The 25,569-nt window shown below is 34.7% G+C and overlaps 1 protein-coding gene across 1 annotated transcript; it reads right to left on the minus strand.

The window, feature by feature from the left end:
* Nucleotides 1–14,127: 14,127 nt before the first annotated feature.
* Nucleotides 14,128–18,114, minus strand: LOC122587841. Its single transcript, XM_043760006.1, has 3 exons — nucleotides 17,805–18,114; nucleotides 17,605–17,729; nucleotides 14,128–14,418 (listed from the first exon to the last, which is right to left on the minus strand). The coding sequence occupies exons 1-3, from the start codon at nucleotides 18,112–18,114 to the stop codon at nucleotides 14,128–14,130; spliced, it is 726 nt and encodes a 241-aa protein (XP_043615941.1).
* Between the last annotated feature and the right edge of the window lie 7,455 nt (nucleotides 18,115–25,569).

Genomic DNA, 25,569 nt, shown 5'->3' on the forward strand with positions numbered 1-25,569 from the left:
TAAGGTACGGTGGTTGGCAGCGTAATGCACGGTGGTTGGCAGCGTTCCAGACGTTGGGCCAGTGGTGCCTTGGCGTCTAACACAGTGGAAACCACCGTCCTTTATGGTAGCTTAGAATAACAAGAATTAGCGTCTCGATCTATCCCTGGGCGTAAGACAGAAGCTCAGGTTTGAAATTTAGGAAATGCAAGATGGGGAGCACCATTTCTTATGGTGGTCAGGCCGTAAGAGACGTCGATTCAGAGCCAAACATGCCCTGCACTTCTTCTTCAAGATAATAACGAACCAAACACAACCCAATTTACCCTAAAACTCCAATTTAACTTCATTTTCGACCAAGTAACCTTCCAAACTCTTTTTTGTACATAAATACACATAACACAACCCACTTCATGGAATCCATTTCAAAACATTAAATTTATGTTAAACTCGAATTTGACCTAATTTCATACTTTGAACCCTTAATTTCATTTCAAAATGGTTTTGACCCGACCTTTGACCAAGAATTACTTAGATATGACTAGAAATACAGTTATAAACATAAAATGATGAATTTAGGCTAGATTCAACTTACCAAAACAATCCAAGACTTAAGTTTTGGATTTTTGGTGCCTTTGAAGATGGATGAACACTTCAACTTGGAATTTCTTGAATATTGTTTTATTATTATTATTATTATTATTATTATTATTATTATTATTATTATTATTATTATTATTATTATTATTATTATTATTATTATTATTAGCATTACTAGATTTGGCGATTTTGATTACTAACAACAAGAATTTAGGGTATTTATTATGATATTTATGATTGATTTAGTTGGTGGATGAAGAAAGGAAGAGGGGAGTCAATGAGATGAGAGAGATAAGAAGATAAGGTGAGGGAATGAATGAATGGTTGTGTGTATGGGTATGGGTATGGGTGAGAGTGTGGCCGGCCTAGGGGTCCCTTTTTTGGGATTCACGCCCCGCTAATTTCGACAAATAGTTATTCGCTAATCATTTAATACGCCAAAAAGAATCCCGTAAACATAATTAAACTTAACACTCGACAAATAGTTCACGAAAGTCATTTACATTTAATTACATTAAGTCGCAAGTCAAATCTAGTCAAATTTCACCAATGTCACAGTATCACTTAGCATTTCATTTTTACATTCAATTTCTCCTAAAATTCATTCATGGCATTGACAAAGCTATATCGTGACATGAGTTCTTGGAATCATTACATCGGTAAGCAGGGTCATAAGACTTACAACAAAGGAATCGAGAAGCTACGAATGATTTTAAGATGAAATGAGCTCCTGGATTGTGTTGACTGAAAACGTGTTGCTGGGAGTAGTGGATCCAGGATTTCAGCTTAGGTAAGTCCTTGACTTTGACTTGACGATTTATTTGCGAGAGAGAAAAAAAATCAAATTAGTCGAATCACCATACCATGTTACAAATGCAAAGGGGCGGTTATACTATTGCATACCTTACCTATACTACTATAAAAATAGAGCTACACAATGATACTAGCATATCCAAAAAGTTCTTACACCACTACTCGACAAGGCTTTTGACTTTGAAATTGCTTCATAAGGTCCTAATTACTAATACCGTCTAACAAATCTTTTTCAATATATATTACTAAACAATCATTCATAAAGTCATCACTCATTTTGTTGCGCAAATCTGACTTTATTAACTTCATTGCTGAAAATGCACGTTCCACGGTAGATATAGCAATCGACAAAACCAATGCTAATTTCAAAAGAAGATACATCTTTGGATATATTATATGCCTTTTTTGTTTCAGCCATCACTTTGAAAAGGTCTCCTAGACTCTTCATGTTGGTGCGTTTCCGGGTGACAACATCATTTTAGAAGTTTATCTTGAATCATTTGTATATGTAATTATTAAACGATATGTTTTGTATGTAATAAATCAAAACGACCAAGTCAAATGGAGAAACTGACCAATGGCCTATGTTGGTCTAGGTAAACCTAGGTTGGTCTAGGTAGACCTAGGTGGTCTGGCTAGACCTTGGCCAAAATTACTAGTGTAAATAGGAGAGTAAACCTTATGTTTAAGGGGATTCTCTCTAGTCTTTTGTTTACATTTTCTCTAGTTGGGAGAGCTCGCGTCTTACTTGTAATCGTTATTATTGAAGTAATACAAGGCTCCGATTATCTCATTCATATATTGTTCGTCATATATTGTTATTACTGTTCGTGTTTATTATAATGTTGATTGCTAGCTCCTGAGAGTTTCCGCACTCAATAGTTAGTTATCTAATCTCGTAGATCCGGTGGCCCTAAATCCTAAACCCTAAACCCTAAACCCTAAACTTAATATCATTCAAAGTTTGGAACTTGTAAACTCTTTGAGAATCTGTTCGGAATTTAGATGATATATGAGTCAATGACGACCCGAGGTCTATCCTCTATAGAAGATTCTGAGAAATCTTAGAGGAAAATCAAGATTAGGCCAATATGGTTGTTTTGACAAGGAAATACTGGGTTATCTCTTGATTGTGTATGTGAACAACTGTACTTCATTCCTTACAATACAAAATAACACGTACTTCATTCCTTACAATATATCACTAAGGGAGAGAATGTTAGAAATCCAAAATAGTGATACATTGTAATTTAAGTTATAGGACTTGTTGTTAAGTCATGAGATTGTGATTTCTAAGGTTGAGGGGCTAATTGTGATAATTAGCATAGTTGTTTAGATTAGCCTATAAATAGCCCTCATCAACTTAGAAATCATAACCTTTCATAACACACATATAACATTTTTTTAATACTTTTATACCTTAATCACACACACTTAATCCCAATTCTCTCTCAACACACACACAAACACCAAGAACACACACACTAACCAAATACCATTGTTGATGTGAATTCGGTGATGAAAATCGTGTTATTACATGTGGTATTAGAGTAAAATATCATTTTGATCTCGATCCATAACTGAATTCAATCACAAATCATCAGAAAATCAAAATTTAATTCTGTTTTAATTCTGTTTTTTAGTTCGTCATTTTATTCACTGAAAATTCAACAATTAACCTCTCAAATCACATAAAATCACAAATGTTTGTTCACCAATCGATTCCTAATAGTTGATAACATAATCCTCTCAAGTTTCACGTTCTAATTCAATCTGGATCACGATTTCAGATTTTGAGTTTTTAGCGCTAAAATTTGGGTTTTGATTCTATTATGTTTTGAGTTGAATTGTGTTAATCGGATCGTTGCTGAGGTAATTTCAAACAGTTTGCAAGTGGTTTCATGTTCTAATTCCCAAAAAATCAAAAGTTATTGAAGTTTTAATGTTCATCAATGGAGTTTTTCACGTTCTGAGGTTGAAGACGACTAAAGTTAAAACGATCTCACGATCTCTTTTAGATCGTTCTAGTTTTTATACATCATTTCAGTGTTTGTGGCTTGTAAGACGATCTCTTTTAGATCGTTTTGACAAGTGTGGTTATGTTGTGAAGAGTTGATTGTGGCTAATTGATCCTTTGGATTGGTTTGGTCAATTCAATTTCTTGAAAATTAATCAAGTTGTTGAGAAATCCTCATAAGAAACTAAAACGATCTCTTTTTAGATCGTTTCAGCCTTTGAAAACCAAAACGATCTCTTTTAGATCGTTTCAGTTTTTGTAAAACCAGAACGATCTCTTTTAGATCGTTTCAAGTTTTACTTAAATATTCTCTGCTTTGAGTAATTCGTGAAGAGTTGTGTTTGGGAATCATAATAATCTTGGGTAACTGATCTTCGTGATTGGTTTTGCTCAATTCATTTCATTCCAATTCATACCAAAACTCTGCCCGAATCATTTCAGAATACTTAGAATTTTTTCTTCAAAATTCTCAAGATCATTTCATTTTAGATCGTTTCATTCCTGGTTCAATTTAGATCGTTTCATTCCTGCCCATTTAGATCGTTTCATTTTCACTTCCTCTAAGTCGTTTCATTTCACTTTCTTAAAACGATTTCAATTTAGATCGTTTCATTTCATTCCAATTTAGATCGTTTTCTTCCTTCTTCAAAAATCAATTCAATTCTCAATTCAAATCAATTTCTAATGGCTACTCGTGAAGCGTTGGCTTTGGGTACTGACACAAGACCTCCAGTTCTTTATTGTGGTAACTATGGACTTTGGAAGAAAAGGTTCATGGATTATGTGGAACGTCGGACTAATGGTCACATGATTAAGGATTCAATCATGAATGGACTTGCAGTGCATCGTCATCCTACTACCGGTGCTATCTTGAATCCTGATCTTTTAAATGCCGAACAAAAAGATCAAACTGCTGCTGACAACAGAGCTAGGTCATGCTTATATCAAGCACTTCCGGATGAGATCTATGGCTCAGTTGATTCCTATGACACATCAAAGGAGATTTGGGATGAAGTTGCTAGGCAAATGGAAGGAGCTGATGTAACTTCAACAATCCGACTGACAAATGTCTTAACTGAGTTTGACAACTTTTAGAAAGCACCAAATGAATCTCTCGAGTCCGTGTACTACAGGTTTTGCAATGTAATCAATGAACTGAGAAAGAACAAGGTCAAGAAAACTGAAATTGAGTTGAATATCAAATTCATCAAAGCTCTTGGTCCCGAATGGGAAGATTTTGGAACTCAAATCAAGCAACATCAGAATTTAACCAAGTTTACCATTCATACCCTTTATGAATCTTTCAAGTTGAATGAGCATCAAGTTCTTAGCAAGTACTCATCCAACAAACTGCCAGAAGTTGTATCTGCTGATCCTTTGGCATTAATTGTTGAAAGAAAGATTTCTGAGGCACTCAAGAAACAAATGACTGTTGTTTCGTCGTCTGATGAGGAGGGAGATGATTTTTTGCCTCCAAGAGATGGTGTTCATGATGAATTTTACCAAGCTCTTGCCGCTGTGACTAAGCATTTCAAAAGAAAGTACTACAAAGCGAGGTCAACTAATAACAATCTCCGTACTTCATCAACAAGTGCATTTCCAAAGAAAGAGCAATATCATCACAAGAATTTTGAACAAGGAGAATCAAGTGGATCAAAGAATATGGATAAAAAGGAAGGTAAGAAGGAAGGAAGTGAGAAACAAATGGTGGAGAAAGGAAAAGCATTTGAAAAAAAGTGTTACAATTGCGGTGTTCCTGGTCATTTTGCTGTGGGTTGCAAGCTGCCTCGCAAGAAAAACTATGATTACTACAAGTAGAAGATGCTACTGGCAAAGCAAGTGGAAGCCGGTCAAGCCTTGATTGCTGAGGACGACAAGTGGCTTTTGCTGTCGGATGATGAAGATGAAGATCTGTCTGCGAATGTATGTTTCATGGCAAGATTGAGCAAAGACAAAGCATTGGAGGTTGAAAGCATTGACGAGGAATATCCTGATGAAGAGGTAAATCTCGACTCTACTTTTTCATTAATTAAGGATAAAGAGTCTTGTAGAATTGTCTTATCCAACTTGACAAATCAGTTCACTTCTCTAGCCAACAAAAACAAGAAATTGAAAAATAGCATTTTATTTTCTAAAAGTGAGTACACAAAACTTCTTGAAGAAAATTCAAAACTACTTTTTGAATATGATGCTATGAAACAAGAATTTCAAAATTATAAAGAGCAAATGTTGGTGAAAGAATGTGAGATGAATGCCTCTCCAGATTTTAAGTTATTAGGATAGTGTCATAATTTAGAAAAGAACATTCTTGATCTTGAAAAAGCCAATCAAGATCTTGAAATTCAAAAGACCAATGAGTGGCTTCGTGCGAATGCGAGACAAATGGATATTGATATTCTGAATAAGAAGCTTCAAGAAGCTGCACCAAAAACAATTGAACTTGAAAGAAAAGTTTCTGATTTAAATCACAATTGTTTTCTAAAAGGCATTGAGATTGAAAACCTTGAAAAGCAAGTTGAGGAACTTAAAAAGAATATACTTTTCTATCAAGAAAAGTTGTACAAAGTTGAACAAAATCCTCTCTTGGATTTCACTGCCTATTTCAATAAATCAAAAATTGATAGATCAAAATAAATCATTGCTCAAGAACTTTGTTGAAAGGTTCATGGGAACTGTTCGTATCGGAAACAACAACTTCGCTCATATTCTAGGTTATGGAGATATTGAAAGAAATGGAATTGTCATTAAGAAAGTTCATTATGTTGAAGGTTTGAGTCATAATCTGTTCAGTGTTGGACAATTCTGTGACAACAATCTTCAAGTTCTTTTTCGACAGTCCCTTTGCAAAGTCCAAACTCTAGATGGAGTTCAATCCTCTGCGAAGATCGTGGTGATAACCTTTTTACGGTTAATCTTGATGATAACCAACCAACTGATAACATCTGTCTTGTTTCAAAAGCTACTTCGAAGAATTCTTGGTTGTGGCATAGAAGGCTTTCTCACTTGAATTATCAAACCATCAATGCTTTAGTTAACAAGCAGCTTGTTGAAGGCTTGCCTGACTACAAGTATGAAAGTGAGCATGTCTGTCCTTCTTGTGCAGTTGGGAAGATCAAAAGAACTTCTCATAAACCAAAGAAAATTTCATACACTTTGGCACCTCTTCATTTGCTTCACATGGATCTTTGTGGACTTATGAAAGTACAAAGTCAAAACGGGAAGAGATACATTCTGGTTATCGTTGATGATTTTTCAAGATATACTTGGGTAAAGTTTCTTACATCAAAAGATGAAACTACTCAAATTTTGATCGATTTCATCACCTCCACCCAAGTAAATCTTCAACTTCCAGTCCATTACATCCGTTCGGATAACGGTACTGAGTTCAAAAATGTCATCTTCGATGAATTTTGCAAATCAAAAGGCATTACTCACCAATTCTCTGTTGCCCGCACCCCACAACAAAATGGTGTCGTTGAAAGGAGAAACCGAACACTGGTGGAAGCAGCAAGGACAATGCTTGCTTATTCCAAGTTACCATCGAACATGTGGGCTGAAGCTGTTGACACTGCCTGTCACACTCAGAATCGGTCCATTATCAATCAGCGTCATGAGAAGACTCCTTATGAGGTTATTAACAAACGCAAACCCAACATCAATTACTTACATATTTTTGGGTGTGTCTGTTATACCTTGAATGATCAGGAAAATGTTAGAAAGTTTGAAAAGAAAGGTGACGAAGGTTACTTTGTTGGTTACTCAAAGACATCGATTGCCTATCGCATCTTCAATCGCCGAACAAACACAATTCAAGAAACCATGAATGTTTGGTTTGATGAGATGTCTGGCATGATTTTTGAACAAGAAAGTTTGCTACCAACAATTAGTGATCCAAGTACTTCAAGTGCTTCCTCAAGGACGTCTACCTTAGCTTCCAAGTTCAAGAAGTATCCTACTCCAAAAAGTGAAGAACAAGATATTCTTTTCGAAGAGTTCTATAATTCAAAACCGATTCAAGCAAAGGAACCTCAAGTCATCAATGAACCAATTCCGAACAATGATTACTTTCAAACAAATGAACCAGTTCCTGACAACAATCATGAACCATCTTTAAATTCTTCAGAGCAAGAAGAATCATCTTCAAGTGATATTTATTCTCAAAAGAATGATCAAGAACAACCTTCTCAGATTACCCAGACAACAAACCCATCAAATACTCCAACTTTTTATGTGCCACTGGATTTTGATCATCCAGATTTTGAGGAAAGAGTTCTTCCGAGTTATGATTCCATTTCTCAACAGAACTCAGGCTTTAATGATGATGATGTTGATATTCATCAACAAGATATTCTTCCTCATGACAACAAATGGTCACATATGCGCAGAGATCATCCTACAGAGCAGATAATCGGAGATCCACAAGCTGGTGTTACTACCCGTACTTCAGTCAATGAGTGTCTTGTTGCACTTTCACTGAGTAACATCGAACCCAAAACAGTCTCTGAAGCTCTTAGTGATCCAGAGTGGGTTAAGGCGATGCAAGATGAACTAGCTCAGTTTGAAAGGCTGAAGGTATGGAGGTTGGTTCCAAATCCGAGGAAAGAAGAACCAATTGGCACCAAGTGGATTTTCAAGAATAAGAAGGATGAAAATGGAGTTGCAGTAAGGAACAAAGCTCTATTAGTTGCGAAGGGTTATTGCCAACAACCTGGTGTAGACTTCGACGAAACTTTTGCTCCTGTTGCAAGAATGGAGGCCATTCGCATATTCTTAGCTTATGTTGCATTCAGAAATTTCACAGTGTTTCAAATGGATGTAAAGACAGCGTTCTTGAATGGTGAGCTCAAAGAAGAGGTTTACGTGGTGCAACCTGAAGGTTTTGTTGATTCTCAGAGACCAAATCATGTCTACAGGTTAAACAAGGCTCTCTATGGTTTGAAACAAGCACCCCGAGCATGGTATGATTCCTTAACTACTTTCTTACTTAAAGGAGGCTTTACTAAAGGCACTATTGACCCTACCTTGTTTATTCGTAAGCAAGGTAAGCATGTTTTACTTGTCTAAATATATGTTGATAACATTATTTTTGGGTCAACCAGTCAAAGTTTTTGCTGAAACTTTTCATCTCTAATGGTCAATCATTTTGAAATGAGCATGATTGGGGAAATGAACTACTTTTTGGGTCTACAAATCAAACAATTACCAACTGGTATTTTTATATCACAAGGTAAGTACATTAAAGATATGTTGAAAAAGTTTGATATGACTTCATATTCTTCAATTTCAACCCCAATGGCTGCTCGTACAAACATTAATGCTGATAAAAATGGGAAACCATTTGACCAGAAGAGATATAGAAGTATGATTGGTTCATTGTTGTATCTTACAGTATCTCGCCCAGATATAATGTTTGCAACATGTATGTGTGCTAGGTATCAAGCTGCTCCGACTGATTTACATTACCAAGCAGTGAAACGAATTTTTCGTTATCTGAAGGGTACACCCAATCTTGGTCTCTGGTATCCAAGGGATACTGGATTCAATTTAACTGCCTATTCAGATGTAGATCATGCAGGTTGTAAGCTTGATCGCAAGAGCACATCTGGTACTTTACAATTCTTAGGTGATAAGATTGTAAGTTGGTCATCCAAGAAGCAAAACTGTGTGTCACTAACAACTGCTGAAGCTGAATATGTGGCTGCGGCTAGTTGTTGTGCTCAAGTGTTATGGATGAAAACACAACTTACCGATTATGGTCTGAATTATGATCGCGTCCCTATCTATTGTGATTCGCAAAGTGCCATTGCAATTGCTGTCAACTCAGTAAACCACTCTCGTTCAAAGCACATTGATGTTAGATATCATTTTCTCAAAGATCACATTGAGAAAGGTGACATTGAGCTCTACTTCGTGGGAACTGACTACCAACTCGCTGATTTGTTCACTAAACCACTGGATGAAAAGAGGTTTAACTTTCTAATGTCTAAACTTGGTATGTTGAATTTTGATCCTTGAATCACTTTACCATTGAAGGAATTCTTGATACATTTTTCAAAAAATTAAAAATTGAAAAGATAAAATCAAATACAAAAGTAAAAAAAAAATTTCAAAAAGAAACAAAAAGTTTTTTATGGCTTGCATATATTCTGTATGCAACCCGTTCTTCATTGAACTATTTATTTCAAAATGGCTTATGCATACTCTGTGCATAACCCGTTCTTAATTGAAATTATTTATATTTCAAAGTTGGTATAAAATGTGTTGTTATACATATAGATTGATATAAGATAACGCGGAATTGAACACCTTTGTGTACTTCCAAGTGGTCTTATATGAATATGTATGTGTAATGGCAGTTTTTCATTTGATTGAAATTGCAAACAATTCTCTTCAAGAATCTTGATTTTGTTGCAAACATATTCAAAATTTTCAAATGGAATTTCATTTCAAAAACTCTCAATTGTTGATATGAGAGGCAAAGGATTGAACGCCTTTGTGTACTCCTGAGTTGTCTCATCTTGCACAATTGATTGAGTCAAATCATTATGGTTTTTGTGAAATTCATTTTTGCTCCACCTTTCTATGAAAACTTTCAAGATCTACCTTTGCATAGATTAAGGGGGAGTTTGTGATTTCAAACCTCTGTCAAACTTTAAATGTGTTTTTAAATCATTTTTTTCACATTTGATGATTTTCAAAAGATTTTCTCCAAAGGAAGTTCGGTGTTTAGTTTGCACATGAGCGACTAGGTTTTCTCAAAATTTACTCCATGGACTTCATCATCGCCGATGAATTCTAACCCCGGAGTATTCACTTCTTTCATTAGATAGTGAGGGTATTTTGAGTGATGATGATTTCCTGCAACTAGGATGGAAGGAGTAAAGTCAAAAAGTGAGAGGTTATGGTGATATGTTGTGAGAAAAGGGTTAAAAGAATTGATACCCTTCTCTAAAATTCTCAAATCGCCGGGTAAAACACATTTCTATCGGATGTTATTTGTTGATATCTCGATATTGAAGAAGCCTTCATGGAGCAAGTGAAGCGATGCACATCTTTACCTAACCACTCAAGTGTTTCTTAACAAATGCTTGTTTTATTTCTCACAGAGATTTTCTCATTTCTATTGACTCTTCATTTGGAAGATGTTGATATTGAAAAAGGGTAACACTCTGCTCCAGTCCCCGACTTCATTTGATCACTTCGTGTCTTGAGCTATCTTGATTGATCATTGATTTGATCATTTTTCATTCTTTAGGACACATTTGCGTCATATCTTTGTGATATAAATGCTTATCTTTGTGATATAGCCGGAACATTTGTAGTGATATCTTAATTGATATTTCACGATGATCAAATGGAAATCCTACCATTGCTAACATCATTTCCAGCTTTGAAAGTAGGTTTCATAATTACCTTTGTGTGATTATTGAATTACCAAGAAGTCTATTGTGACCTTGGATTTTTCAGAAAAAGACTTTAAGGATAGTAGAACATGGTTATCGAACGCTTAGGTGACACTGACCATGGTTTACATTCTTTGAAGCATTCTTGAGGTTGAAAAGCCAAAAGACCGAACTATGTTAAAGTTGTGCTTTGTGCATTTCTCAATGATACATAGGAAATCCGATAAATGGTATACATTTCTTTCACCAACACATGCTAAAATGTTTATCCTAACAACTTCAATCTTACATTTTAGTCACCCATAGGAACAATTGGGTTGGTTTATTTGGTTAGATTGATGTTTTGATGGTTGATAATTCTCCATGTGCATAATGTCTAGATTTTAGTCATGATTATTTCTTTTAACATTCGAATCAATCAATGTTTGCATAATGACATTGATTCCCAACTTTGTCATTATGAGGGGGAGAAAATAGTATGATTGATTATTGATTAGGAGAAGAAATTAGAATGATTGATAAGGACAAGGAGAAAAGTTTGTGATTGGTTGTTTCAAGTTTTCTTGATTTGCTTTCCGAGATACTATCATTCAGCTTCTTGTTGGAAGTTTTCAAGTTTATTTGGAGTTCTTTTATCTCAAATTTCATTTGTGACATCAACTCATCGTTCTCTTCAAAGTTTGTTTGTCAATTTCATTCCAAACTGCAAGGATTCCAAATTCAACTTGAAGATTATTCATCTCGAAAGAAAAGGATATACATTCAAGATGTAACAAGAGACTTTTCAAAAATTCGAAGAGACTGTGATTACTCATGAGTTGAGGGGGAGCATGATTACTTCATAAAAGACTTTTCAAAACCTCATTCAAATGTTTACTCTCAAAAGGGCTTAAGATGATGTGACAAAGATCAAAGCTTCAAAGGACAAAAGATTGAAAATTCAAGACAAAGAAGAAAAGCTTCAAAAGAGTCTTCATCAATTCAATTTATACAAGATCTTCAAAGTCATACAACAACACTTTACCAAAAGCTACAATGCATAAATCAAGGGGGAGAGTACATATTTCTGAAGATTCATTCCAAGACATCAAAAATTCAAGAATCAAAGATTGAAGAATCCAAAACCAATTCATACCTTCCGCATTTGAAAAGACAACTCTGATTCCTGATTCAACAATTCTCGAAGATTTAATACACACACACACTTATCATTCTCTGTTCAAAAAGAACATTGAGAATCAACAAATGATTTAACATCAAGAAGTCCAAGACAAAGACTGAATCAAGTTTTCCAAAGACGATAAGAAAGCTTTGAAGGCTTGTTTCAACACACCAATTGTCTTCACCACCGGGCTCATCAAATTCATACCTACAAGACAAAATAACACGTACTTCATTCCGTACAATATATCACTAAGGGGGAGAATGTTAGAAATCCAAAATAGTGATACATTGTAATTTAAGTTATAGGACTTACTTGTTGTTAAGTCATGAGATTGTGATTTCTAAGGTTGAAGGGCTAATTGTGATAATTAGCATAGTTGTTTAGATTAGCCTATAAATAGCCCTCATCAACTTAGAAATCATAACCTTTCATAACACACACATAACATTTTTTTCATACTTTTACACCTTAATCACACACACTTCATCCCAATTCTCTCTCAACACACACACAAACACCAAGAACACACACACTAACCAATCACCATTGTTGATGTGAATTCGGTGATGAAAATTGTGTTATTACATGAGAAAAGGGGGATAAAAATTTTAAACCTTCTATGTTTTCTATACAAAATTCTGGATGCTTAAAATAATGAAGATCATGATGTTTTGACAGAGTTCAATCATGGTATCTTTCTGATTTTGAATCCGTGTGACACGTGTGTGATCTAATTTTTGGATCAAAGGCGATTGATTATAGATTAGGTGATTCAGACGAATCAGATGAAGATTGAAGACTAGGGCTGAAAGTCGGTTAAACTGTAGATTATCTTTGTTGAGCATGTGTTTGGGATTTTGTCTTAGAGCTTTTAGGATGAAATTAACCATTTGTAGTCAAGTAGTTGATGATCAAACCTTAATTTTATGCCAATGACGTAGAGATAATTAATCCGGTAACTAGTGAAGGGGTTGCAGATTAAGTGGTTCTATATGTATTTTGGAGATGCTTACCTTGAGGGGGAGATTTGATACAAAAGACGTCAGGTGATTGGTGGATTTGTGAAGTTACAAAACAAAGTTAGACACGATTGGTTGAAGACATGGGTCTTGTGAGTGTTGCATATGTGAAATTCAGGTTACGGAATTTCTTATCTTTGTGGGAGCTGATTAAATTCAATACTGATTGTTGGAGATTCAACTTCTCTGTCATATGTTCGTTAAGCTTGAAGATCAGATGGATTGAGCTATGTTGTCTTGCATGATATCTGTTATTGCTCGGGGAATCGATGATATCTGGATTCCTTGTAAGCAATGATTTATGGATTACTTTGAAGTAATGATATTTGGCATGATAATATTACTTGGGGATTAATTTGAAGGAGGTTAGTGTTGAGGGGGGAGAATTACAATCTTTGTATTGGATTTGTTAGTTGTCATAAAGATACAGAGGTTTTGTAGTTTGAAGGTTAATTCGTAGCACATGAAGATCAAGTCTTACCGACAGAAGACTGATATCATTGGTTAAATGGAAATCTGTTGATAGATTTTTTAACTAATGATTGTTAGAATTGATGGCAATAGTCAAGGGGTGTCCATTTGAGCATTTTTGTTACTATTGTTTATGCGTTACAAGCGAAGACTTTAAAGATCGATGAAAACTTCTAAATGCTGATGTCAAGGGGAGTCTGTTGGTGCGTTTCCGGGTGACAACATCATTATTGAACATTATCTTGAGTCATTTGTATATGTAATTATTAAAACGATATGTTTTGTATGTAATAAGTCAAAAACGACCAAGTCAAATGGAGAAATTGACCAATGGTCTAGGTTGGTCTATGTAGACCTAGGTTGGTCTCGGTAGACCTAGGTGGTCTAGCTAGACCTTTGCCAAAATTACTAGTATAAATAGGAGATTAAACCTTATGTTTAAGGGGATTCTGTCTAGTCTTTTGTTTACGTTTCACTAGTTAGGAGAGCTCGCATCTTACTTGTAATTGTTATTATTGAAGTAATACAAGGCTCCGATTATCTCATTCATATATTGTTATTATTGTTCGTGTTTATTATATTGTTGCTTGCTAGCTCTTGAGAGTTTTTGCACTCAATAGTTAGTTATTTAATCTCGTAGATCCGGTGGCCAAGAGACTCTCATTTCAAATGGTTGAAATTTTCATCACCACGTACATCCTTGATGTAATCTTGAAGTTCCAGTTCAAGCAGTTGAAGATCATTTACTGTTGGGTACTCTTTTGGATAAAATGTGGCCATTTCCGTTAGTTTCTCCAGATTAAATGCTTTAAAAGATTCACTTGGGCATAAACAAGCCATAGAATGAAGTAATCTTGTATTCACTTCATTAAACGGATAACTTAGCTTTTGTAGTTGCATATCTATAACTGCATAAAAGACATCATCTTGATAATGATGCAAGTTGCTAACCTGTGAAAAAAAATCAACTTATTAGTGGTTGGTTTATACACATTCTGTTCTTGTAACATCCCAAAACTTTTTGACGTTGACCGTTAGCTTGTCGTTAGCGACCATTGAAAACTATGTGCTTTATATGTGCTTATGTTAATTAAATGATTAACGTGAGATATGTGTTAAAGTGATTTAAAGTAATGAAATTAATGTTGATAATGATTTATAAAGTCAATTAGTGTCCCGGTAAGATATAAGAGTTGTTAAGTGTTCCCGGTGGCGTTAAACGAGTCGTAAAGGGCCGAAACGAGTTGTAACGAAGTGCGAGGGCCTAGATGTAACGTTTTTAAAGTTTCCCCAGTATATATATGTCCTATTGGACGACCTAAAGGCTGGAGAAACATATCAAAACCCTAGAAAAGTATTTTACACAAAAACAGGTTAAATCTTCAAGTTATCGTCCATTTCGGAAGGGTTTTGCTTGGTTTTCGATCCGTTGATTAACCCTACAGGTATGATATCATCAATTGATTGTTGATTAAGTTTTAAAGTAGGTTTTGTCCCTGTAGATTCGACCATGAGGGCTAGGGTTGTTGGAAGTTGATGTTTTCGGTTAAAAACGGCGTTTTCGTGAGAAAAATCATTAATAGAGTTGATTAACTATGTCAAGATGCAAACTTTAATGTTTAATAATGTTGTTTATATGTAAATAATTGAAACCCAGGTGTTTAACTAAATCCATGTGTGTTCAATCGTGTTTTTGAATCAAACGTTGTGGTTTAAGGTCATTTTGATGATCAAAAAGAGGGATTCATTTATGCAATTGATTCAAGGATCAATTGGTGTTTTCAATGAGTCATTAAGGTCTTATTTTAAGTGTATTTGATGTTCATAAGACCTCGAGATGTGTTAAAGTCATTTGGGATGTGTTTGGTTAGGTTTTGGAGTTGTTTTTCACGTCTGGTCGTCATAACTCCCGTTACGGTTGTGTAACTCCCGTTAGCTGGGTAATTGCGATAACACCTCCACTGTAACTCCCGTTACAAATTTTCATAACTCTCGTTAGGCGCGTAACTCCCGTTAGGGACTGATTTTTGTAACATTTTTAAACGACCATAACTTTTGAACCGTAACTCCGTTTTTGACGAATAAGCTATCCACGGAATCGTGAGAGAGTCTAATTTCTAATGCTTATGCTTTTAAAAGATGATGATGATTTCAAGTTTTCAGAAAGGTTAATTTAGTGAGTGAATGTCGAGTTCCGTCGAGTTATGTAAGCTCTAAAACATTAATCGAACCTCCGATGCATCAAGCTTTGTCATGGGTCATGTTTATAGGTATCTAGACCTGAGTTATTACCATAAGTAAGTGGATATTTGATTAGCTCATTATGTCGTTTAATGATTATAGGTAAGCCGGGAATAATTGCAAAGCTCGATAACTTGCGTTATCATTTATTGTGCTCTTAATGTGCTCTTCAACGAGGTAAGATACATGACTTTTCTCACGCTGGAGGCACAAAAGAAGCAACACCAGGAGATAATGAGCAACGCAAACATATGAGGGTTGAAATCAATGATTTACCCGCTGTTCTGAGAACGACCTATATAGACTTTACCATGTAAATCAATGAGATGATATTAGAAGAGCATACTTACAAAAAAGGGCCTTGTTTTCCTCGTAAACATTCTTTTCCGACTAGAGATTTTAGTGGAAAACCTCGTAGGTTTATTGCTTCTTGGCTTGATGAGCATAAATATTGGTTAGAGTAGAATATAAAAGGAGATGCTGTATTATGCTTATGTTGTTATTTATTCAAATCTGAGATAAAAAACAAAGGTGGTTCTGATTAGTTTACAAAATCTGGATTTAAAGCATGGAATAGGAAAGAGAGGTTAAATGAACATAAGGCTGGAGTTCCACACAAGGCGGCTATTAAAAAATGTCAAAATTTGATGAACCAGAAACGATCCAAAGAAACTCTTTTTCTAACCAAACTATAGAAGAGAAAAAGGCTTATGTTATTCGTGTGAATGCTGCTATCGATGTTTTTACATATATATCTTTTGGTCTGGTCCGGTTTTTGACGGTTTACGTTTTGCTCAAACCGTAACCGGACCAAGGAACCCGGTTTTTCAAAAATTAAAACGTCAGACCAGGCTTTAACAACTCAATCCGACCAAACCAATCCAAGTACCCCGGTTTGGTCCGGTTTTGACGGTTTGACGGTTTGATGAACACCCCTAATACGAAATATGAAGGGATGTGGGAACAAGTAAAGATGGGATTATCTTACGGTGTTTGTGGATGATATGTAATATGATCATGTTTTGATATATAAATACGAAGAAGTTTTATGAAAGTAAAATGAAGACGTTTTGTAAAATGCGTGTATCTTACTTAGCTAATTTTATTAGCTAACACTTGCTTTTATGAAAATGTTGTGTCCTTCAGGATAAACAAGTTTGAGCTAGGAAAGGATTAGCTCGGTGAGATGGGTAGATGCAATAAAGAAGACTAGCATAGTTTGTTGAATGCTTAGACTTCCCCTTTTAGTCTTATGTCTTGGCTACTTTCGTTCATGATTTATGAACATGTATTAATGATGGCATTTATGTTGGTGCCATAACTTGGATTTCATTTATATTGTTTTGATGATGCACGTTAATAACACCATTTTATAAAGGTACCATCCGGTTACAGATGGAGTAGTTTTAAAGTGATCCTTTTCCGCTACTTTTTAAACGCCTTTTAGCAAAGCTTTTGAAATCCAGGTTTATAAAATGACGGGTGTTACAGTTCTATGATTGAATGGTTAAATAAAATAACTTTGAAATAATAATAAAAAATGACTAACATGTAAACCTCTACGTCGACTAATTCCATCATAATACTGGTCGCTCATATCTCGAATCTTAGCATCATGTTTGTCACAAAATGAAGTAACCTTGTCAAAAAGGGGTTCTCACCCTTCATTCCTAAGTTCTTGCATTTTTTCCTTTGATAATCTCACTTGATTCATCGCATTTATAATATCTTGGTATTTCCTTTGTAACAATTTGTTTAAACGATCAGTAACCCCCAATATATCAACCATCAAGTGCAAACAGAAGATAAAGTCAAATAATTTAAGTGACCTAAGGACGCGTTTTGCTTCATGCTTGTGATCTTGATCAATATTTTCAACCCTGGGTCTGCTAGTACCTCACAAATCGAAGAGTATATGATCGTGATATTGAATAATGTAGCATAATGGGAACCCCATCGAGTATCACATGGTCGTTTGATACCGAGTTCTTGATTCTGACCTTTACCACTTTCTAGTTCTCCTAAATTAAACATAAAATGTTAATCAGCCTATAAGATATAAGGAGAGATACAAACTAAATAGGATTATATCATACCTTCTGCCAATGATACCACAACTTTTGTTGCTTGCTTATCTCTCAACTTGTCTCGCCGCTTATAAGAAGCTCCGATGATGTTTAACAAATTTGAAACCGCATGAAAGAAACTATTAACTTTTGTGTGAGTCTTAGCAACAAACAATAATAATGCCAGCTGGAGTTGGTGAGCAAAACAATGAACAAAGTATGTGAATTTTGTGTCATTCATAATCAAGGTTTTCAAACCATTAAATGCACCACTCATGTTACTAGCTCCATCATAATCTTGTCCTCGAATCCTAGTATGACTAAGATTCATATCCGACATTATGCCATTAACCCTAATATAATACATAATATGATAATAATGTAAACACAAATACATATATCAATAGAAATATAAATAAATAATGAGTAATAAATTAATAACTTTTCAACAAAGTACAAATTTGAAACTTCCAATTTGAAGATCATTGATGGGCATGGATGTGTCAGGGGGAGGCGCAACAAGTTGCATTATGTAAGTCCCAACTCAAGAGATGGTACCACTGAAGACACCTCTATGTCAATGGTGAGATTACTTTGCAACACGTTCACTAATCTGGAGACGACCAGTTGCAGTGAACAATATACCAGGTTGTTGGTTAGTTTACTTATTAAGGTGACAAAAGTAAATAAGTAAAATACAATGCAATAAGTAAATACTTGTAAACTAAATTGGTGAGACAATATGTAATTTTCAAGTGTAATTTATTTATTGAAGTTAAATAAATTACAAGGTTGTTGTAGAACCAAGATAATACAATAATATAAATATCCTTACAACCTATGAAATACAACTGATCTATACTTAGAAATTCTCTTGTCAATTGAAACACTTAAAGTTGTGAAATGTTCCTTTTTTGCGATTGAGAGAATATTGCACAAGTTCACCAAGAATATTGCAAAGTAGAATATGCAAAGTTATTTTCTTGTTGTGCAAATACCTCTATTTATAGGCAAAGTTGGTATTAGGCAAAGTTGGTATTGGGATTCCAACTTTGCCGTACAAATATGGTTGAGAGCATTTAAGTAAGTCATTTGAATTCCTTTTAAATGCTTGATAAAGTAAGACATAAAGTCACCTTATCAACCTGCTTTATGCACTTTTGTACTTTAATCATAGACAAATGTTATTGTCTAGATAATAGTACATAAAGCAAAAAGGTCTTCTTCGTAATTAGTGTAAAGCTTTGTAAGTACTTTACACTGATCAGACTTGATCTGGGTAGAACGTCCACTGGGCTTCGCTGCCATGGTCATTCTTTCTCTTCCACTTGTTGTTTTCCACTTCAACTTGAATGTTTGTAATATCTGGTCAGATCTTCAACTGGAGTGAAGCTCCAGTGGCATCAACTGTACACTGATCACTGGACTTCAATTATTTCAGGACAAATCTTCTGGTCTCAAGATGAAACTGGAGACGCTCTAGTTTTCATCAAAACTGGACCTAACACAATAAACAAATGAAAGTTTGAAAACTTTTTTCTTTTTGTTGTTTTGTTTAGTTCTGTAACTGATCAGATCACATGGGCTTTCTTTCTTTTTATTTTTTTTATTACTTGGGTTTATAAAGGTAAGTGGTTGAAAGGCCATCTTACATACTTAGTGGGTTTAAATTAAGTCCATATCAAAGTTTTATGTTCAAAAAGTATAAGGTAGGTCCTGACCAAATATTTACGTAGGTCCTAAAACATTTTATCACATCGTCTCTAATTTTTTTTCAAACTTAGGTACTTGGACTACTCTAGGTCGGGCCCTGGTTGCTGATGAACAAAGAAACGAGTTCGAGTTTAATGACACATTTAGAAGTAGACGAATATTGGAGTGGCATAAGTAGAATACATGGGTACTTAGGGGGTGTTTGGTACGTGTAAATGATAAAGAATAGAATCAAAGTAGAGTATGTAACAGAAAAAAATGGAATGATTCATTTGTTTGTATACTAGAGAATCAATATTAGAAACAAAAAAGAATAATCACTTCTTTTGTTTTGTTATATTATTCCGTGGAATAAAAATATCTATGACAAACTGGATTTTTCAGATGTTAGTAGAACCATAGACTTTTATCCAATGATTATGACCCATCCTACCATCATCTTCATGATTTTGAAACTGTAATGAAGCGTATATATAGGAACAAAAATCAACATTAGCGGTACACATAAAATAATCAAGTTACGTACATTCGCTACATCCAAGTTAGCATCTTTTGGCTCATTTAACTATTTTTTACAAAATTAACTTTGATCTTCTTTTTGAATCACAATTTACAAGTTAGCTTCTTGACTCCATAGTCACAAAACCATAAATAATAAAGCGATGAGGATGAGAAAGTTTTTCTCCATGTGCTTTACAATGTTCCTTTTAAGAACAACAAACAAACCCAACAATTACAATACGAGTATATAATTATTAAATGAATAAATGGATGTTATTATAATAATAATTGTTTCTAACATATATGCTTTATCAATAATTCATATAAAGAGATGGAATCGACTTTTAGTGATCCAAATATCTTAGTAAAATCAATTAGGAAGGAATATATGGATTCAATCAAACAACAAAAGAAAATGCCATTACGTTATTTACATTTATAAATATGTACAAATGGTTTGTGTTAGAAATCTAAAATGGTGTTAAAATGTAATTATTTTAACAATGGAAGGAGTATTAGTGAAAGTTAGTCAAGTGTATAAATACTCCTCTCCATACCCAAAATTGTAAGCCTCAACGCCATATTTATCCTAATCATTCCATTTTCACTCTAATTATTTTCTCTCCATCTCCATCTTCATATTCAACCTCCAAACACATACAAACACCTTTTCACACACTAACCCTAAATTCACCATTTTTGCACAAATCAAGCTTAAATCTCTACTTATCAATTGGTATCAGAGAAAAATGAGTTAATCTGAACGATCCATAGCTTGATTTCATGCAATTTTTCATCAAATTTTAAAAATTTTTCATTCGACATTCGTTTCAAAACTCAAACTGTGGGATTTCGCTACAGTTGATTTCAGATCGAGATTTGTATACCGTTAGATGCGCGATTCAATTACGATTCCATCGGTATATCATTTGTGAAATTTCGTTCAGATTTGAAGGAGAAATCAAGGATTTTGTGTTCAAAAATTTCAAATTCGTGTTCTTCACCATTTCACCATCAATTTTCACTCAATTCTTCTGTTTTTGTTCACAAATACATTCTAAATCATCTCCATAATCATTCTGTTAAGTTTCAGAATCCAATTCATTGTTTTGATCATAATCCGAAATTTTTGGAAAGTTGATGAGATTTTGATTTTCAAGTTTGAGTTGATTTGAGCTATGAATTTGTTGCCAGGGTTGTGTGCGATTGAATTCTGAGAATTTCTGTGTTTGGATCGAGCTCTAACTCTCAAAATTGAGTGAGATACAAACAAAATAGTGATTTTCTCGACTATTTTGTCTTTTCTGGTGTTCTTGCTGAAATCACCTTAAGACGATCTCCACAAGATTGTCTTAGAAACTGACTCTAAGACGATCTCCACAAGATCTTCTTAGAAACTAACTCTAAGACGGTCTCCACAAGATCTTCTTAGAAACTGACTCTAAGACGGTCTCCACAAGATCTTCTTAGAAACTGACTCTAAGACGGTCTCCACAAGATCTTCTTAGAAACTGACTCTAAGACGGTCTCCACAAGATCTTCTTAGAAACTGACTCTAAGACGATCTCCACAAGTTCTTCTTACAAACTGACTCTAAGACGATCTCCACAAGATCTTCCTAGCATCTTTGTTCTGTGTGAACTGTGTGTGGTGGTTTGATCATTTGAAGTTGCTGTGATTGGGAATCACACACTTCCTTGGGTAACTAATCTCTTTGAGATTGGTTTTGCTCAACAATTCTGAAATTATACCGTCACTCTATCCAAATTTCTTAGATTTTCTATACTTAGAAAAATTTTTCTCTCAAGTTTTCCTAAGAAGATCTTCACAAGACCGTCCTACCTTTCTTTCATCCATACTTAGAAATTTTTCCACACAAGATTCCAGGACGATCTCCTCAAGATCGTCTGACTTCTCAAACACTTTATACTTAGCCAAATTTTCAAACATTTTCTAGGACGATCTCACCAAGATCGTCTCACCCTCTGAGCTTAAATTTCAAAACGATCTCACCAAGATCGTTTCACTTTCAAACTTTTATACTTCTATTTTTCATCACATTTCCTAGAACGATCTCCCCAAGATCGTCCCAGTTCCAAAATTTTCGAATTTCATTTTTTTTCTTCATTTCAATTTCAATCACAATTACCTTTCATTTCATTCCACCTTTGCTCAACAAAATGTCAAGTCCAAGTATCTCAAATTCGGTCAAAAATGATTTCGTCTGCAATTTGTGGTTAACTTCCTCACCCAAGACACCTACTTCATCTGAAGTAAAACTTCATAAAGATGGACTGTGCTCATGTTGTACGACTACTCTTTTGCGATCTGAAACAACTCCTTGTCAAGTAATGAAGTTAATGATTCATTCGATTGCAACTGAAAATGTCAAATTTCAAGAGGAAGTAATTGCTTTTCAAACGAAGAATGCTCAACTTCAAGCTAAGATGACCAAACTACAAGATGAGAATAGAAGCCTACAAGATGTGAATACCGATCTTGAATCTTGCAGTGTTAGTTATCTAAACAATTTTGTGAGTTTAACAACAAAACATTCAAAGCTTGTTAAGAGTTATAAGTTGAAGATTGATGAGATGAACAAAGTTGAGAAGGAGAGACAAGATGTTTGCAACAAAATCAAGACTCTTGAAGAGAACTTTTTGCAATTTCAATCAAATGAAACATCTCTACAAAAGAGAATCTCTAAACTTGAGATGGAATTGCAAACACAATCAACATCTTGTGACACTCAAAGTGATGATGGCTCAGTTTATCATGATGCAAGTCCAATACTTCCAACTGAACTTGATGCTCTAAAGAAAGTTTGCACTGAGTCCATCCCAAAGAGCTCAAAGATCAAAGTTTCATCTCCTGCTGAACGTAAAGCTTCTCAATTTACTAACTATGCCTTATTCAAGGATAGAAAGTATTCTTCGAAGCCTATTATTGATGGAACACAGTCTCTCATTCCATTCTTATCATTTGAAGACAATACCAAGTTCATCTCTCAAGCAAAATCTCAGTTGAAGAAGCCGAAATGCCAACAAATATACAAACCAAAGACAACTGAGTCAGAGTCATTCAAATATTCACTTTCGAAGCTGTTTACCTTGCACCTTCTCCCGTGCTAAAAGTGAATGACTTTGCTTCTCCACTGCTTCCACGGAAAATTCACTTTTCCTCAACGTCAAGTTTTCATCCTCCGTGGAGTGCAGGTTCTATTCGTCGATTTGATGACACTTTCCTTTGGAATGTCAAGACGAAAACCATTGGGCCTACACTCAAATGGGTCCCGAAGGTGGTTCGTAAGTGATTCGATGAATATGGCTTATACACATGTCAGTGTATAACCCGGGCTAAAGATGTTGTTTAGTGGACTACTACTTCATAATGGTTAATTCCCCAGTTTCGACTTCAAAGAGACATGATGAACATGTAGCCACACATTCATCATGAGGGGAAGAAAGAGGAGAATGAAGTCGAACAAGTCTTTATGCTTTCTTGAAATTTGACGGGGAGAAAAAAGAATTCATCAGTTGAGGGGAAGAAAGATAAATTGTTGACTAAAGTGATCCCCAAATTATTGTTTGAAGATAGTTATCGCCAACGTGGTGGGTACGCCACAGGTACACCCTATACATAAGCGTTGGTGGTACGCAAATATGATTGTTTGATCAAGGGGAAGTTTGTGATGAAAATGATGGTTGTCCAAATGCTTCAAGAGAGAGATTCATTAATTAAAGGGTAGTGTGACAAAGTTAAGTTTGTCAAGAAGAGGCTTTCATGTTCAAATCTAAAGAGCCAAGCTCAAGTTTCCGCAATGCTTATACTCTGAGAAGTTCAAGACTTAAAGATACATCTTTAAGGTAAGTGTAAAGATTCAAGGCTCAAGGTCAAGATTGATGGAAGTTTTGAAGACAATGAGAAAGCTTCGAAGACCTTCATCAACAAATTTGTATTTATAGATGATGTCGTGCATGAATTACATTTCAACACCAAGGGGAAGAATGTTAGAAATCTAAAATGGTGTTAAAATGTAATTATTTTAACAATGGAAAAAGTATTAGTGAAAGTTAGTCAAATGTATAAATACTCCTCTCCATACTCAAAATTGTAAGCCTCAACCCCACATTTATCCTAATCATTCCATTTTCACTCTAATTATTCTCTCTCCATCTCCATCTTCAACCTCCATACACATACAAACACCTTTTCACACACTTACCCTAAATTCACCATTTTTGCACAAATCAAGCTTAAATCTCTACTTATCAATTTTATAAAACCCGAAGAAAGAAAAAGTAAAGATTGATGAGAAGAGAAGAGAAAGAAGCAATCTTCAAAAAGAAATTGGGTACTAGGGTTCAAATAAAATTTCAGATTGAAAGAACATGTGCAGTGCACATGATAGTTTGTATTTATAACCTTTCTTTATTGCCAGTTATCTTATTCTACCTTTGAATGAAAAAAAGACGTGCCCCCCTTTTGTTTTCCTTTGATTTTAGTAGAATCAAAAAGGTGGAAAGAGAATGAATTTTTGATTACTCATTTCCATTCTTTGTATCAAACAAACAAGATACATGTAGCATGTACCAAACATCACCTTACAAGAGTTAATTGTGTGTTCTAGAAAAGCACCCGTAACCAAGATCAACAAAGACAACCTCCTGAGCTAACTTTGAATTCAAGAGTAAAACCTAAAACCATAATGAACAACAACAAAAGACAACCTTTGCTCGCTCAGAACTCGTGGGCATAGTATTGGCATTTGGTGGTGAACTCGTAATGAATACAGGGCTGTTTTTGTTCCTCCAAAACATTGAGAACTAATACATTTTGAAGGAGTTTTAAAGTGTTGTAAGAGTGGAGATGCGGTAAGGAAGAGTGATATACATAGAGCTATTTATAAGGCATTGGGGATGATTTGGAGAGGTGATGAGGGATGCCAAAAACGGGTCAAAATGGTAATCAAGAAGGGTGGCTTTAGGATGGCTCTAGGGTAGTAAGATTCTAATAGAAAGCTTGTCTAAAATAGAAGGTTTGTGTTCTCAAAATTTAAAGTAAGTTTTTGGACTTTGTCAAGCATGTCAATGTTCTCTCTTTAGGACCGATTAGTTAAAAGAAACAATTGAACAAAAGTTTGATGTTAAGAAGGATATTTTGATTGAAGATATCATCAAATTCTTATGGCTGATTCAACAAGTATGGCAGGGAATATATTGGCTGATAACTAGAGAATATTGGTAAAATATATGCTTAAAACACACGTGTTGTTACTAGATAGTTGTTTTGTTTAATTTAAAAAGTGTAACACCAAATAAGGATAGTTGTTTTGTTTACCAAACTAGTATACTTTTAAAAATATTTACCATTTTAGTTAAACCTTAATTTAATTTAATTTTATATTTATTATACTGAAAAATTCAATAAGGATATCCCTAATTACGGCTTAAAAACCCCATTCTCTTCTTTAACCCCCAATTTCTCTGCCTCACCTTACCTACTATCCTCTATTCCACGATCTATGTGCTCTCAGGTAATTACTTCTAAATGATTTGTATATTTAAACCTATTTTGCTTT

Source organism: Erigeron canadensis, chromosome 2 (assembly GCF_010389155.1).
Source record: "Erigeron canadensis isolate Cc75 chromosome 2, C_canadensis_v1, whole genome shotgun sequence".
NCBI lineage: Eukaryota > Viridiplantae > Streptophyta > Magnoliopsida > Asterales > Asteraceae > Erigeron > Erigeron canadensis.